The sequence below is a fragment of the Xenia sp. Carnegie-2017 genome, unplaced genomic scaffold (assembly GCF_021976095.1).
Source record: "Xenia sp. Carnegie-2017 unplaced genomic scaffold, XeniaSp_v1 HiC_scaffold_3, whole genome shotgun sequence".
In the NCBI taxonomy this organism is placed as follows: Eukaryota; Metazoa; Cnidaria; class Anthozoa; order Malacalcyonacea; family Xeniidae; genus Xenia; species Xenia sp. Carnegie-2017.
Window position 1 is genome coordinate 154,193 of NW_025813493.1, and position 18,497 is coordinate 172,689.

At 31.7% G+C, this 18,497-nt stretch overlaps 1 protein-coding gene across 2 annotated transcripts; it reads right to left on the minus strand.

The window, feature by feature from the left end:
- Positions 1 to 5,093: 5,093 nt before the first annotated feature.
- Positions 5,094 to 16,595, minus strand: LOC124454266 (allene oxide synthase-lipoxygenase protein-like). Of its 2 annotated transcripts, none has more exons than XM_047005087.1 (8): positions 16,478 to 16,595; positions 12,124 to 12,211; positions 11,788 to 12,057; positions 9,905 to 10,404; positions 8,544 to 8,801; positions 7,320 to 7,724; positions 6,380 to 6,727; positions 5,094 to 5,444 (listed from the first exon to the last, which is right to left on the minus strand). In XM_047005087.1, exons 2-8 carry the CDS (start codon positions 12,200 to 12,202, stop codon positions 5,265 to 5,267), a joined length of 2,040 nt encoding a protein of 679 aa, XP_046861043.1. In that variant the 5' UTR covers positions 12,203 to 12,211; positions 16,478 to 16,595; the 3' UTR covers positions 5,094 to 5,264. The 2 variants fall into 2 exon arrangements, with proteins under 2 accessions (XP_046861043.1, XP_046861044.1); XM_047005088.1 differs by having other exon boundaries at positions 12,124 to 12,229.
- Between the last annotated feature and the right edge of the window lie 1,902 nt (positions 16,596 to 18,497).

Sequence of the window (18,497 nt, forward strand, 5' to 3'; positions counted from 1 at the left end):
GTTAAGAGCTTTATACAACCGGCCCTAAATCGTCCCAATCGTCTCAATCGTCCCAATCGTCTGAAACTTTATGGAACGATTCGCTCGATTTGGACGATTATAAGGAAACTAGGCTTTAAGGAAGTGGTACGCCTTCCATCTCATGCGTTGTAGGAAGTTTTGAGTTTTATCAATCAGGCATCTCAGGTATACGTTTATATAGTATAATAGCTGTGCTATTGGGATGTTCTTCGCCGAGTATCCAAGGTTTGTGGGTTCCATATCGATAGGTAGAATGCTCAACAATAAAGGAGCGAAATATAATGGGATTTTGTGATAGAAACTATCGCAAACAAAATCGCACGGATAGAGTGCTCAATGCCACGGCAGAGCGGTATAATTGAAAATAAAATAAACCGCGTGCGTTTGGTCTCGGTGCATTCAGTGCTCCCCCCATGACGATTAAAGAAATTAAGAAAGTACTGTGCCAAATATTCAACGAAAATCAACTGAAATTAAACATTAAAGAAAATAAGAAATCCGTGAACTTCCTTGACATCACGTTTGATTTACGATCCGTCTCCTTTAAGCCATACAAAAAACCTGGAAACATTCCCCAATACATAAACATTCACAGCAACCCTCCCATCCCCTCTATCCCACGCATAATTTCTGGAAACCATCAACCAGCAACTATCAAGAATCTCATCCAAAAAACAATCATTCCACTCAAGCATACACCCATACCAAGAAGCACTAACAAAAAGCGGCTTTGACTACAAATTACAATACAGCCCACAAGCCACACGAAAGTCACAAAACAGAAAGAGAAACATCCCCTGGTACAACACATCATACAACTTCATTATCCACACAGACATCGGACACAAGTTCCTTACTATAATCAACAGGTCCTTTCCAAAAAACCATCCACTCAGCAAAATCTTTAACCGAAACACACTTAAGCTAAGTTACAGTTGCATGCCAAACATCGATACAACAATTTCTACACACAATAAGACCGTTTTAACCAAAAAAGAAACGAAGAAAAACGCCACCACGAACAGAAAATGCAACTGCCGGAAGAAAGAGGAATGCCCACTAAAAGGAGAATGCCAAACCAAAGGGATAGTTTACCAAGCCACAGTCACCAACACACTAACCAAACACAAAGAAATCTACATCTGTCTAATGGAGAACACTTTTAAAACAAGCTACTTGAACCACACCAGCTCATTCCGAAATAAATCAAAACAACACTCCACAGAACTCAGCAAACACATATGGAAACTAAAAGCCTCTAACACACAATACACCATCAACTGGAAAACTGTAAAGAAATCACAACCTTACAAAACCAAACGCTGTAATTTATGCCTCTCGGTACATAGGACAAACATCCAAGAAAATTGAAACAAGACTCACTGAACTCAAGACTGCCATCAAACGACGCGACCCAAAACCACTACCAGCACAACATACCTACGATACCATTCACAAATTTGACTGGACATAAACACAACTTCTTGGACGCGCACAGACAAAACACGCACGAGAATTCAAAGAGGCATGGTACAGCAAAGACAACAACACAATAAACAGACATATTGACATCCCCATCATCTATTTACAACTAAAGACAAAACCAAAACAACAAACTAATAACACAACGAATAAAATAAAACACTCGAATTTCATTAACGCAATCCATACACCCGAAACCATGACAACGCATCTTATACCATCTAATAATATCAACTCAACTACTAACCAACCAAGCAGACGCTCCTAACGCCTACAAAATCTTTACAAATAATAGATTCTTACATTCTGAAGAAGGCTCCAAGCACCGAGTTGAAAGCTTAAAAAAAATTTCCAAATAAAAATTCAGAGAATCGTTAATGTTATCATAATATGCCAGGGTTACCAATTTTTAAATTTATATATATATAATCCATACAATGTGTAACCGTACGTCCTGTGTCCCAAGTGCAGGAGTCACCATTTTAACATGGTGATAGCCGGGAGGGCACATTTTATATACGCAATGGATATATACATATATATATGTATAAGAAGTTTTAGTTATTTGAATCTCAGTAAGTACAGTGCTTGATGCTTAAGAGCAGAGCGTAAATATTGATAAGAAGAAGAAAATACACAAAAAACTACAATTTCATCCCGACAAGCCTGTTTCGTGATTTCTCACTCTTCAGGGGATAATATTTGTATTATAAAAATTACTATAATAAAATTGACAAATTGATTTTTTCTTTTTCATTAAATACATAATTAAATATATTTAAGCTTGAAGATTGGTTATCCAGGCATTTTTATTAAAAAATGAAAGTATCTTACATTTTTTATAAATTATTTATCGAGCTTTGTCCCAGTGTATCAAACCTTCTTCAAATTATGAAGTTGTTAGATATTTAAAGTTGTTTTTATTTAGTAGACGTTTAGAGCATCTGATTGGATTAATTCATGGATTAAGATGACTGGATGGTGTGGAATGTGTTGTTATTGTTTTTGGTGTATTGTGAATACGATTGGTGTTAATATTATTAGTGTGTGTTGTCGTAGTCATGGAGTTGCATGTAGTTCTTTTATCCTTTTTCTTTAATTGTGAATATATGACGGGTATGTCAATGTGTCTGTTTATTGTATTGTTGTCTTTACTGTAGCAAGCTTCTTTAAATTTGCGTTCGTGTTTTGTCTGTGTGCGTCATAGTACTGTAGTTTCTCCTCAGTCAAATAAGAGATTATTTACGTAGGTGTGTTTTGCCGGTAGTGAAATTGAGTTTTCTTGTATTATGTCGTTTATGAAAGAATTTTGTGATGTTTTTCATTTTTCATTAACTGGTTGATCATTGTCCTGTGCTACTTATTCAAAAGAAAATTTGGCAGATGCTTTTATGTTTTTTGCGTACCAAGTATCAATTAAAATTGACTTCCAGCTGTTTTACAATATTAATAAATACTTTTATGCATTAAGACTTCAAAAAGAGATAAAGCTGGGCTGCTAAAAGTTATTAAGCCAAAGAAGTATATTAGAAATATATATATGAAAAAAAACAAAAAAGTATATTTGTTATCTGTACAAGCAAGAAGGTGAAAATGATAAGAGCATGCTAACATGGGTTTTAAAACAAATAAACAAGCATAAACAAAAAGTAATTTTATCTTCGAGAGCTGAAATAAAACATATAAGTCCAATGCATAGAGATCATTTTTAACACTACAAAAATGATCTTGTGCTTTTTTCTCATTGACTTTTATGCGATGATGACATTAATAATGTAGCATGATTAAACGAGATTATTGTAAACACGAGATTATTTTTGTGGCGCTATTTATAAACTTTTTGGCTACCCTGTGCTCAAGTATGCAACTTTGTGTTTTCTAAACATAGTATGCAGTATGGCATTTGAAAGATTTGATACATGAAGTAGTAAATCTGCATCAGCTCTAACTTTTTTGAAATTAGTTTTTGAGCTATAAAAAACAAAAAAGACAAAGTCTTAATATTTAACGATGACATCTTGCTAAAAATGTTTTTATACGCTTAGGTTTAATAAAACTTGCTGATTTTTGAATAAATGAACAAAAATAGTTTTGACAGTTTTTTAATTGAAGAAGAATCGACGAATTAAAATCGTAGCTACGTAGTGAGCTTAATTTTCCCATGCTTATTTTGCTCAATAAGTAATACATATAGAACTGTAAATTATAAAAACTTCCCCTTTTTCAAATCCTACAGTCATAACTTTGTTTTATATTTCTACGTGTAACATCTTTTATAATGTCAATAGCAGTGGTGCCTAAAGATATAAATTGTATCCTTTTTTGGAGGTGGGAGGCAAAACATACATGTATTGCTTATTGTTACTGAATTGGTTAAAGTACATATTCAACAACTTTAATATAAGAAACATATTAAGGTCCCAATGTATGTAGCGTACATTTAAAAAGCTTCTAGCTTTAAATTTTTAAAGCTTTTCTCTCTTCATGCACCAATATTCTCCTTTTGCACCTGTACTCTGCTTAATGGTTGCACCATTATTTCGACAGAGTGTATAAAAAACAGATTTTCAATAGACAATTGTACATTTGACATTATATTTATGTTTTTATTTTAAAACAGAGAATGTTATGTTTCATTATGTTTCTGTTTTTATTTTAAAAAAGAGAATATTGCTCGTTAGCTTTCTATCAATATGTTTTTGATTGCATGACAAGCAGAAATGTTTTTATATGTTCTCCAAAAAACGAAAATGGTAATTTGATAATAAAATTCCATTTTCCAATGGATAAAATAAAGTATATTATTTTTAAGTTTTACCTGATGTATGAAATTTCTTGTTTTTTTGATATCTGATATTGGCTTCTGGAGTGGATACCTTATCTTGCAATATCTTGACCACGTAGATAAAACTGTTTATTTGCATTAATTTTTTGCACAAAGTTAAATATATAAATTCTTAAAAATTTGTAAAACGCCATGCATGTAAGTTGCTTAAACCTATCCTCCTCAATCTTTGTCCTAGCCCTAACACTAACCCTAAACAGAGATTATTGCTTTATAACCCTAAAACGCTAACTAGATCTTACTACGTATTATTGTTGTAAAAACCCAACCCTAACCAGATATTATTTTTTTATTGTTCAAAAAGAAATTGATTTTGAGAGGGAAAATATTGCCATAGAAAAGTGACCAGCATGACTTCTACCTGAGTACCGCGCGTTTAATTCTTTTATACTCCCCATTAATCTATGCGAGCTTCGTTAAGTATATTTTAAATAAATAAAGAAATTTTCTGTATTTTGAAAACACGTGATGCAACGTGCTTGACTTATTCTGATTCCCTACTTATGGGTACAAAATAGTGTAAACTATGGTCGGAATTGTGGTATGTACGAATGGCTTGATTGGAGAGATTATTTAAACGTTGTTGGTTAATAGACGTTTGTAAAACTTTTGTCGACAAGGCTTTTGTATATATTTATATGGAAAATCCATCAGAAAATAGAAAAACATGGTTGTTTTGGAGTCACAAACAAGAGTAGATTTGTAGGAGAAAATATTTGTTTTATATCTGGAAATAAAGAAAAGATTTTTTCGCTGAAAAATGTATTTATTTCACTTAAGAGGAGAAAAAATTTGTGAGATATTGATACAATGTAAAATATGTGAAAAATTCCATCAACTTATTTAACATACAATACTGCAAAAATTTTGTGTTATTAAAAAGATTTCACAAACTGCATAAAAAAATTTAAGTGTTCTAAATTGCAATACTATTAGGAATGCGATCAGGATTAAGCCAAACGTAAGGTGCAATCATGCCTTTGTTCCGTTCGTCGATGCGTTCTGAAATCTTCTCCAGTTTCCTTTTAAACCTCACCATGGCTTCGACTGCCAAATGATCAGTAAACAAACTATTTTCATAATCTCCGAGAAATTTCTAAACAAATGTTGATAAATGATGTAGTGCACATTTTGAGTGGATGAATCAGTTTACTTCTTAGAGTTAAAAAACAATCTTCATTAGAAATTTCAAGCATGCAGTATTCAGGGAAAGAATATAGCCGATCGTTGGAAAAAGAACTTTCAAAAATATCTATCCAATTTTTAAGTGTTTCAAATCATGAATATCAAGCACAATTTTCCTCCGTCAAAGGTTTAAGTATGGCACATAAAATTTCAGAAAATAAATATCTGGGTTGTATGGCACAGGCATATACATAATTTTATGTGTAAGTGATTAAGTGCTTCAAAATACTTTCTGCATGTGTACGAAAGACAAATGTTTACTTTTGATTGATGCAGTTTTTGAGCTCTAAAATGTCAATTCTCAAAAAATATCGTGTGCTCAAGAAATGGATCTAAAGCAGATTTTGAATCCAACATTACACGTTTTAGCATTCACCAAATTTGTTTGTCTTCCTTTACTTATTCGTTTTAATTGATACACTGTCTCAGTAAAGTTGTCCAAATGATCTTCAGTTCAAAACTCTTAGTAATCAATAAAATTTTTCACAATAAAGTTGAATGCGCTCTTAATTAAACAGTACTCGGTTTATATCAAATAACAGACTGTGTCAAAGCTATGTTTTAATAGAAAAAATATCAAGCAATATATTAAAAAGACAAAACAGAAAAAACATAAAACCTAAAAATTTTACAAAAGTTTTGTAAAATTATGACAAATCCTAAGCAATAAATAAGACATTTGTGCATTTTTCGAAAATCGAAATTTACCTCATTTGCTTTGTTTAATATGCACTAGTATTCCTGGCACATTTCTTTAAACTTAGCTACAATGTGACTAAGCCTTTTACCAAGCTTTGTTTCTAAGATATAACTATAAATTTCGTAATTCATTTATAAGGTGCTTACCTCATCTGGAAAAATCGTAGTTAATTTGTTCATAATCGTTACCATATAAGCAGCTTGATGTTTTGTTGCCAAGCTGTCCATGATTTTTTTTAAGTTGGTCACTCCTTTCTGTTTTGGAGGAGGCTGCCTCATTAAGGACGGAGAGTTTGGGTGAAATCCATATGTCTCCATTTGAGAAAAGTTTACTGCTGCATGCTGACAAGAACAGGTAAAAATAATAATTGTTAGAAACCGGATTAAATTATCACGCTTTTCAAAAGACTGTGGAACATTTTTATCCACGTTGTCACTTCCAGCAGGATAACCATTTTCATGAAGATCACGAATCCAATCTTGAATTTCACTGTCCTGTTAAAAACGTTTTCATAAAATATTAGTAAAATGTGTCGTTGTAGCTATTTTTCGTTAAGAGGTTTTTTTCAAGACTTAAAGGAGAAAAAAAGAGTTTTCTTTAGATTAGTACTATAATTAGAAATGAACTGAAAGATTTCATTTTTTACTTCATGTCGACGCAGCGATGTTGTTTGAAGTGCAAACTTCTTCAAAAATTTTATCTTGTATTTATGAAAGGAAAAATTTTCACAATTTCTTAATTGCCAGAAACATTTATCAAATTGTTTTTAAAAGTGATTATATTCTTTAATAAAACAGAAGTTATAAGCGGAGAAATAAACTCGTTCATTTACAGGAGAGAAATATATTCCTACAACCTATGAGAAGTAATTGAAAATGTTAATTTCCTTGATGACTGAGTGTCTTAAGTCTTATTGCAAGTCAATGCAACCTGCCGAAGGCTACATACAATTTTTTGTTTTTAAGAACTTGGGAAAATATAGCTGTGTCTCGTGTCTCATGTTTTCTAAATAACATTTGCATTACTTTACGTAGCTTTGCATGATTTTAAAAATTAGCTCCGTTAGAAAAAATTTGCAAAACAAACCTTCTTAACGTCATAATCGTCCTTGTAATATATGTTTATGATGTCACTAACAAACATTTTAATGGCATTCCACAGGCTCGTGGCATCTTCTCTGTAGTAAAATTTTCGAAGATCCTTCACACCTCTTTTCTCGAAAACTTTTTCCAAATCAAAACTGTCAAAGGTCAAGCTTCTGTAGTATTTTTGCATCAACTTAATATGACCACCACCACCAATACTAAGCACTTTATCTGCAAGACCACCTTCAGAAATCAGTGACTTACGTCCCAGTGTGTTGATTGCCATGATTCCTTTTGTGTGAGGATACAACAATTTCCACACGGGATGAACTGATGGGAGATTTCTCCACGCTGAAACAGCTGGTGCCTCCATCATTAAATGACAACGTAACAAATGAGATATCATCTTAAATTAAAAAGGATTGCCTAACATTAAATCAAGACATTAACGATAGCCTTGTTATAGTAAATAAATAACGGTTGCCTCCTTTGTAATCTTCCACAGTAATAGAGTATCTTCTTTCATGCTACAAGTGCTTTGATTATTTGCCCAATTAATAATTACTGTTTTTCCTGGATAGATTTGCTTACACTTTTAATCAATGAATTATAACAACGTGCCTTCCCAACGAAAAAATTCATAAAATAATATGAATGCTAAATGTTCTTGTTTACCATGATATCACAAAAAGATTGTTTTATCATTATGTACGTAAGGACAGCCTTTGCCAAGGTCCTTCAATCGCTTCAGTGGAAGAAGCTTTTACTTATTGTTTCATAAACAGTCAGACCACTTTGTATCCTGTGCTTAAGTGAACATAACAGGACCTTTAAAAAATAGAACAAAGCTACTCTGCAAGTATTTATCATAAGCTGCTCTGAAGTATTTCGTATTAAAAATGTCTTGTTTTACATCTGTCTTTATTGTATTGTTTTTTGTTGAAGAACATTACGTAACATGACTGTCCTTAACTTTCCTAAGAGTCATACTCCTTAAAGCACACAGAGAAGTGTACCAAGTAGACTGTACATTGCAATGTTAAGCTTTTCATTTTGATTTTTTTTAATTCCTTGTCAGTTAAAAAAAAAGTGATGATGTAATTAAACATTATTAGACTAAGCTACATGCACATCAGCTGGAGAAGCTACAGATGCTTTAAAACATTAGGCATTTGTATAAATTAAGTGAAAAATTAATAGTGATGATAAAACAAATGTTACATACTTGATGATATTGTGTATCAGCACAACGAAGCCACAATTTTGCCATTAACCAATCCCATTGAGTATCTTCTGAGGGATACCATATTGGATTGCTGTTGGAAATCTGTTGATTCAACTGGATAGCAATGGGTACCAAGTCGTCATTCTTTCTAAGATAAAATAAGCCTAATGGTGCTGTCAGGTAGCGCTTTTCACCAGGTTTGTCCATCGTTGGAATATCCTCAAGAATCTTGTAATCAACAATATAGATAAGCCCCTCCTTTATATGAAATAAAATAAAATTTCACGATAATTTAACATTTTTGCAGTTGTTGTGACTTTCCTTAAAACTGTACATAGCACAAATGCAAAACACAATTTCTGAAAAAACATACATGCAAAGCACAACATAAAAAATAGCTCAGCAAATCCAAACTTTTCAAACTTTGTAAAATCATAGCGAGAGAAGTGCCAGGTAGAGATTAATTATCTTTTTAATCATGATATCCCAAAACAAGACTTTTTATTGAACCATTACGAAAAAACATTATAAATAAAATGTCTTTTTTATTTTTGATGTTTCGTCTTTAGCTTAAGATATCTTCAAACATAAAAATGTGTTAACTTAGAAACAAATCGTGATTGAGAAAAAACTTTGTTTCTAATTGATATACACAATGGCAATATTAAAATCTTATGTTATATTTTCGAGTTCAAATTGAAAATTTCCTGAAATCGTGATGTCTGTCACAATTTTTTTAAAAGACTTTAATGATCTGACCAAGAAAAGTGTACATTATTTTTAATGACATATTTGATTATTATATTACAGCACTTATGCAAAAAAATGTAGAAAGCTGTGAAGTAATTAAAACTTTAAAATAATTCGTTAAGCACGGGTGTATCGTTACATGTTTGTAGATGTAGATCGTGCAGGTTACTAGAGTCCTGAGAAAGACTTTTGATGCCGATGTTAACCAACGTTTTAACCACCTTTTAGTTGTAGTCATCTAATGTAGAATCAATGAAGTCTTCAACTAAATGATGATAATACAGAGAGATTTTCAACAACCAACAATTATGTTCTTTGCGTAATTTGCTACGGTAATATGCTTTGAACTTCTTATCGTGCAAAATCAATGACATTTTTACTTTTTACCGTTCTACTAAGCGTTGTACTGGGAAATGTATAAAGAAACCGACAGACAGCTTGATAAATGATCAAAAAATATCTGTTTTTTGCGGATTCTGCAATGATTCAACGTTGTTGAAAAGCTAATTTCATTCTTTTCTCATTTTAACTTTATTTTAGTGAAAAAGACTGATGCAAATATGATAAGTAATAATAAACCCATAAAATCTTAATTGAAAAGAACATGTCACCTTTATGGCTTCCTCCAGTGTATATCCACGATCCAATAATTTCTCAACCTTTCTACTCTCCACAGGAAAGTTTTTAGGAAGCTCATGACATTTTTCTATAACTTCTGGATTAGAGCCGTTTAGAAATTGTGCTCCAAACCAAACGTCATCTTTCCAATGCTCAGCTGCAATAGGAAGACCACTGTCAATTGCAGAAGTTATAATTTCTTTATAGTCTTCTAACGAGTCCCACGCCTCAAAAACTTCAAACAAATATGCAAAGCCCCGAATTTGAAAATCTTCCAAAGCAACGGAGAACAAGGAAAGAGAATCTTTACCAGTGAACCGCACGTCTAAAGGCAAATTTTTTGGACTTTCGTCTTTTACGGCAACAAATCCCGGTAGATCTTTTATATAATCAGGATTATATCCCCAATTGTAAATAATCCTGTTTTTCTGAACCTCTACTTTTCGTTGCTGTTTGAGCACTTCGACATTGTCAGGAGAATTGGGCAAAATGGCTGAAATTCATAAAACATTTTGCAATGAATTAGCTACCTCTGTAGTTAATAAAAGAATAAAAATCGCTACTAAATACAGTATATATTAGTAAATAACAATATACAAATGACGTACAGCAAAATTTTGTGAGCATTATTATACTTAAAAAAAAGATATTTTGGATAGTAACATATATTAAAAATTTTTTCAGATCTGATTGGTTTGGATTCATTGTCAATATCAGAGCAAAAACCAAAAAACAAAGTGAAAAAAAAAAATGAAAGATAATTTTTTGAAAAAAAGTGCTCCTGATTGGTAAGTCAAGCAAATATGTGATCCAAAAGAGCCAATCAAAACACCAAAATTTAAAGGCAGGAATGTTAATTATTGAAAGAAAACAACTACAATCTCACGCGTAAGTTTTAAGTTTAATTTCTTTGGTAAGTGAGTTTACACTTCACTGTTTGAAAGGATTTTCTTAACAAAAATGTAAACATTTCTAAAAATTCATTGTTCTAACATCGTGTTTAGAGCTATGGTGTTCTAAAAAGGAATACCTGGAAGAATTAAAAAAAAGTTTCTTGTGCAATTTGAAAAACAAGGACCGTGAGTTTTTCAAAAACTTCAAATTTTTGCCCTATGTTTACTATTTTTTGCAACATCATTCACGACTAGGAAGTCTTTCTGTAAATATGATAACTATGTTGAGCACACGAGCTAAGGAGCACGCTAAACTCCCTTCAAGCTTTACTTTATCTCAAGGCAAAAATAACTGATAGCTTTTAAGAAACATGTAAATATTTCACAATCTTTAATGAATGGGGAAATTTCGGATAAAAGAAGGCAAGTTCGTCAAAAAAGGAAAGTGTTCATGTTTTCAGAACAATGTTTTTCCCATTGTCCACGATGATTTTGATGAATCAAACAAACAATAAACATTCTGTAACCTGTGCAATAATTTTGATCTATTTAATATGTTATATATCAAAAAAAATAACTGAACGAAAACTAAAGCTCTCGAGTCATGCAAACATTTTGCCGACTGAGAACAATAATCCTTAACATCTCAAAATTTGTAACAGCTTATTTTTTCAGATAAAGGAATGAGTCATTAAAAAATCTTTTACATAACAATTGTAAAGTTTAAAAACACGACATATTTTAAGTTTTTGAAACATAAAACTCAAACAACATATTGTAAAAACATTGCCATGTAGGATGTGTTTTCTATATTTCTTACAATCCACGCACATAACACGCGTGTTATATACCTACAAAAACCACTCTACAGCTTCCATATTGGCTTCATGTTTTTATTTAGCTTTTGTAATGGAGTCTATTAATACAGCTCACTGCCCACAACACAGCAAAAAGCATTTGAATAATTTAAATCTTAATCTTACCAGCTCCTTCATAAACCACAAAATCTTCTTCTATCCATCGATAACAAGGAAAAACATACTTTTCTCTCCGATAACTACATTTTGCTTCTATTGTAATTTTTTCTAAAAACCAATCAGATAGTATCTTCAACCCTCCAAGATGCAAGGAAACCATTACAATTTCACCAACATCTTCTCCGTTTTCTTCATATTCTTCTTCATCGCCTGCTTCGAAATCATTTGCAAGAAGCTTGTCCAACTCAAAATAACGAGTTTCCTTACCATTCCTACCTGTAAAAATCATTGTTAATTTAGTAGTAAGTAGGTAAATTTCTTATTTATAAATTTTTTATTTACCAATAAGTTTGATAGAAACTGTAGAGTCTGTTCCAGCAAAAAGTCGATCACCGGTCTTGACTGTTATTAAGTAATCCATTGTGGTTATCTTGAAATTTATAAAACACTGAGTAAAGAAAAAAGTATATTGGGGTCTTGTTGTGTAAGAGCAAGTTTGTATATAAAGTTGCAATAAAAAGTCGACTCAAATAAATTAACTGCATGTACAATCCTTAGCGTGCACAGGAGAATATTTACAAATAATGTACTTCTGAATTTTAAAATTTAAGAGATCTGACTTGAAAATCAATGACTTGATTTGGTTACTTTATAAATGATAGTGCAGGGTCAAATCACAGGTGGAAAACATATAATCCAACGCATTCATTTTAACGTTAACACATACTTCAAAAAAAAACTATTCAAAAGCGGTATTCTACCAAATTCGATTTCTAGAATTGAAATGTATATAAAAAATTCTTGCCATCATAAAAAAAAAGAGATTTAATGGCAGTGCAATTCCGATCGGCAGAAGGCTAATATTAGAGTAAGTTTTTGAATACAGTCAAAATCTCTTCTGTGGACATATAGCTATTAATCACTTAGTGATGGAAAAAATTGTTGCCGTCGACAAAAATAAAACAATTGGAAAATGAAGACGCTTTCAGAAATCACCAATCTCCTTTTTTGGCATTAAAGCAAGGAAACAATAAAAAAATACTGTCAAATTTTGACGACCCATTAAAGAAAACGTATCACTTTTATATGAATTTTTATTTTTTTGAGGCAAAGAGCATCATGTGTTAACTTATAGTGTGATTTTAATCTCCCGTCAATGTCTGACTTATCCAATCAAAATTGTAGAAGATTTGCAATATAACCTAACTTTGTTATTTCTTTTATTCAATTACGCCAATTTTTAACGTTCTTATACCATCCTATATCAAGTGGTGTCACTTGATTTTTAAGTGCAGCAGAGGAAGGATTCTATAATTTGATCTGTAGAAATCTTTTTAGTAAATATAAACTTCAACTTGATATTTTTCTTTAATCCAGTTTCTTTTTGTTTGTGAGTGTTGCTATAATGCCAGGCAACTGCGGATAACAAAAAGTGAATATGTTTTTTATTGATGTTACTATATAACATCTTGTAGAGAATGAGTTTATTCAGTAATTCATAACTATGGTTTTGGAGGTGTTTTAAGCCCTCCATTTGGCATGGTTTGTAGTAAAAAATTGATTTATAGAGCATGACCATAAATTTTTATGAGCATTAATGGAAAAAAGTAAATCATTTCGCTTGAATTAAAAAAAAACACAGTCACAACGCACGACAAGTACATCTCCTTGATTAGTACTAATGGCAGAGGCTTTGGCAGCTTTCAGGTGTTTTAGGTATTCAATATTTACCATGTCATAATGCAAGAATCTTAGAATAGTAATAAAATTGATTTAATAGTTATTTTCAAACAGTTTTCTTCTTTTTCGAGCTCACTGGATACACATCACATGCACAATTTGTCAATGCTTAAAACACTCAATAAAACACGTTTTGTTTCTTCTATAAGGTACACGTACAGTAAAAAAATTATGGGTGTTAGGACACCCAGATACCCAAGGTTTCCCAGGCCCCGATCAATGGCAAACTCATTTCTTAATTAATAATACGATTTTTTGCAAAATTTTTAATATGAAGCCATCACTCGAGTAAAAATACTGTTTTGAAATAGATATGAGGCAATTCAAAAGTCCTATTCAGAAAGTGTGAATAAGCATTTAGAACAAAAGTGCAAGTTGCATTTAAATGACCACATAAATGAGAATTGTTAAACTAGTGTAGTATGAAGCAATCGCATACATAAAACAGACAATATAGCATAAAGCAAATTCCGAAATAGCAAGACATGTTGAGATTGCAAAATATGCATCAAAACAAGACGAGAAGTGAACTGTAAATTTTTGACTTTATTTCAAGTCCTCCTCAGATAGAATGATAATTAAAACCATACACACATATATATTTACAACTCAGGAATTAAGTAAACTGAAGTAAGAAATAAAAGTTAAATAGTGTGATATTTACAAAAGCAGGGTTGGAAGAGGTGTAATATTTCGAATTGAAACCACAGATCCGACTGGTACAATGAGTGTGTTGTAATTTAAGAGAAGAGTTGTACTTCTTTACTAGCCTTAAGTCCCGTGTTGAGAAATTGTTTGTTGTGTTTGATGAGAAGTGCTTAAGGAAAAGCAAGAATGTGGTAGTTGTTAGATAAGACTGTTGCCAGAAATCCTCTCACTCTAAATTATTTTCCCTTTCTGACTTTTTTCACTTAGAATTTAATATTAATAACATTCTTAAGCATCTGTTTGCTAAAGGCTATTAATTCGTTTTATTCAACTTCAAATCCCTTTTTACCAACGTTCCATTCTCTTGCACAGTCGAAATGATTTTAGACCGCATTTACGATGAACACATAATTTCCACTACTTTAAAAAAACCTACATTGAAAAAACTCATCTTAGATTTCTGCAACAAAACTGCCTTTTCTTTTATTAACACCATTTATACCCAAAAAGGCGGTGTTTCTATGGGTTCCTCACTAGGACCCGTCCTTGCTAATAAAAATGTAACCGAATTTGAAAAATTAATACTTTCCGATCTCCTTAATGATGGCGCAATAAAATTCTACAACCGTTACGTTAATGACACGCTTGTTTTTATCAAACCCTCCAATATTTCCGCTGTCTTATCAAAATTTTATAGTTTTGATTCCAATCTCACATTCACAGTTGATACATTTCACGATGGCATAATTCATTTTCTAGGTATAAAAATTTCGGTTGATGGAACGGACATTTACTTAAAAGACACCCACTCTAGTCAGTACTCACCTTTCTCTAGCTTTAAATCTTTTCATCAAAAAATTGCATGGGTAAAAATCTCTTTACCACAAAGCCTTCAAAATTTGTAGCGATAAAACACTTTTCAACAATCGAATTGAAATAATCAAATCTTACATGTTTTGGAACGGTTATCCTAACAGCGTTAAAAACGTTTTGTTTAAAAAAACTAAAATTCAAATACAATGATTCTTATTCCCATTGACAGCCGCTTTTCAATGGATGATAATAAAACAAGAATCTGGCTCGTATTCCTTATCATGGTATACGTGGCGATTTCCTCTTAAGGTATTGTCTTAACAAAATACAAAAACATCATTCTCAACAGGTGAACTTTGTAACTATTTATGACACTAAAGAACTGTCCTATTTTGTCTCTAATACGGACAAACTTCCTTCACTTTCTCGCAGTAACCTTGTATACGAAATAGCTTGCCCTGGCTGTGGTAAAACCTACATCAACATGACACAAAGATGCCTGTTTGTACGGCTCAGATAACATGCAACCAGGATCTCCTCTAGTGCAGTTGGCCAGCTTTTCTCTGAGTGTGAAAATGCTTAATTCCTGGCAACTCTACAAAACCAGTTCTCACATTTAAATGATCTCCCTCCATCTCCCAGAACTCCCTCTCCTATAGAAGAGGGAGACACTCATTCTACCAGTCTGATCTGAAGTTTTAGTTCATCCTTTTGAAATACTACACCTCTCCTAACTCTGCTTTTGTAAATATCACACTATTTAATTTTTATTCTTTACTTCCGCTTACTTAATTCATGCGTTGTTAATATATGTGTGTATGGTTTTAAATACCATTCTGTTTGAGGATGACTTTGAAATAAAGCCGAAAATTTACAGTTCACTTCTCGTCTTTTTTTGATGCATATTTTGCAATATCAAGATGTCGCTTTTTCGGACTTTGCTTTATACTATTTTCCTTTAAATTGTCAACTGGTCATGGTTTTTGGTGTAAAACAGATGAGATGTTTCCTAAAATTGTCCTTGTTTAGTAAAAACGTGATAGTTCAGTCAAAGCATCATAACGTGCTTATCTGCAAACTTTTCATTTACTATTTTACTTGTTAAACTAAAACTCACGTTTAGTTTCGCCTGAATGGATGACAGGGAATATAGTATACAAGCAAATTTTTGGGCGTTAATGTCTTTAGTTAATATTTCTCAAAATAATAGCATTTTCTTAGGATTATGCCACCGACATATTTGTTCTTACTGCGAAAACTTTCTGCTTAATCTTTTAAAGAAATGTGTTACTACATTCATACTAATGTAAATGCGCTTGGATTCATTGTTATAGTCTTTATGTCAAATAAAAAACAACTCACGATATTTTTCTGACAAAGCGACAAATGAACAAATGGATTTATAACGTTAAAAGCAGTAGATTGAATAAAGTTCAAAATATCTTTAAATGATAATGTAGTTTTAAAATAAATACAATGTTTTATAATTACTTACAGTTTCAAATCTGTATTTTACTTCTGTGGTCAACTTACTTCTTCTGAACACATTAACAAAGTGTTGAGATGATGCTTGCTTGAAGGACACTTGCAAGTATGAAAATTGTCTTAACGATGCTTGGCATTATACTTCTTCTAAATGAAATGTTAATGAGTTACAATTATGACTAATAGCTATATTAAGCACATCTCCTATCTTTTTTTTACGTTTGGAAGATTCTGTTAACAGCAGGTGAAGGAGGTAAAGCGTCAGTGTTCTTGAGTACTCATGCATTTGAGCAAATATACATTAAATTTAGTTGTTGAAAAATTTATAAACGAAGCAAACTGCTTAACTTTCTGTAACTTCAGTTAAAAGTAAGCTAACTTTCAGTGAAAACTTTGTCAATTGCAAACTGGCATAATTAATCAATTTGTGATTATAATTTACTAGGAAAGATTTTAGCATTACTATAACGAACCTCGCCTTGTGTTAAATTGGTTGAAACATTTCAGCTGAAGCTAAAATTGCAAATAGTTTAATTGTAACATTATTTGACAACTCCTATAATACGATTAAATCAATCACAGTTTTTTTCATATATTATTGGCTTTCCAAAATTTTTCACGTTGGATATGTGCTAGGCAATAGCATTCGTTGGGGTAAGCTGCTGGACGTGTCTCCCCTAAGTTGTTCCGAAGACTATATTGAAATTTCAAAAAGTATAAAAGGATATAGGTGAAAGTGTGCATCGAATCTGATTTAAAATATAAAAATAATTGCTTTCTGCAAACGGTCACATAACAAAGTCAATACAGACAGCGTCGTGGTCTATAGTACTGCTTTGAATACATTATGCTTATATCATAATTATCTTTTAAATACGTAATTATTTGTATTTGAGACATATTCGAGATATTTATTCCGTTTGCTAAAATTATTACCTCTTTCTTCTACCTCATAACATTAATGCAATTATATTAACCTTTATAAACGCTTGCTATTTGCATTCATTGAAACAACATTAGTCTTTTTGTAATCATTCGCTCGACAAATAAGCACGATCTATAACGACCTAACTTTTTGTAAATATTATAATCGGTAAACTAAAAAAAATGTATAGAGATACGGAATGGATCGTTTTGTAATCATCTTAGTTTGCAATATTATTTGAAGCAAAGAAAATTTTTTTTTGTGCGTTTATTATTTGCATTGCAACAACTCTTTTCTTTATTTATTGTTTTATATTGATTATCTTTAGGCAGATGATGTTGTATTTCTAGAGAAATCTTATCTATTATTATACCTGACGTTCTATTGCCTTAGAGATCAATATCGACAAAAACCCTACTGTGACTACACATTTCAATTGACACATTTACTTTAATATAACTTTGTGTGGATAGTTCTTGCATCGAGTTAAATTTTTTTTAGTAGGACGTGCAATATATGTAGTAAGGAAGGTTTAAAGATTTATGATGACTTATTATAAAAATTATTCGTCATTCTTTCACATATAAATTTTGCCAACTCTGTTGTAATTCTTGGGTGGTGGGAGGTAAATTATCTTTACCATATGCAGCCAATTACAGTCAAGAAATATCTCTAAGTATATCATTAGTTGTTGTAAAAACAAAGTTAGCAATATTTGTAGCAGGTTGATTTTGGTACAGCATATGTGTTTGAATCTGGCAACTTTTTTTTCAATTGTTGCAATTTTACTTACAAGTTAAATAAAAAAAAGAGAAAAAGCTATATAAGGCTACCACAAGCAAGTGTTGACATCAATCCTTTAAAGATTAAAATACATAAATTCCAATGAGCTATATGAAGTAGATTCCTTAAATATCCATTAAAGTCAAGATATTGTAACACAACCACTGCTTTTTGAAAGTTTGTAATCATTTGTATATTGATTTCTTTCGTAATCTAAATTGGCAATGGAAGTAAATAACGAATTATACAATGACTTAAAGACATTAAACAATTATTTCTGAATGATTTAAATTATAATAAAAATTATAAAAGTCGCGAATGC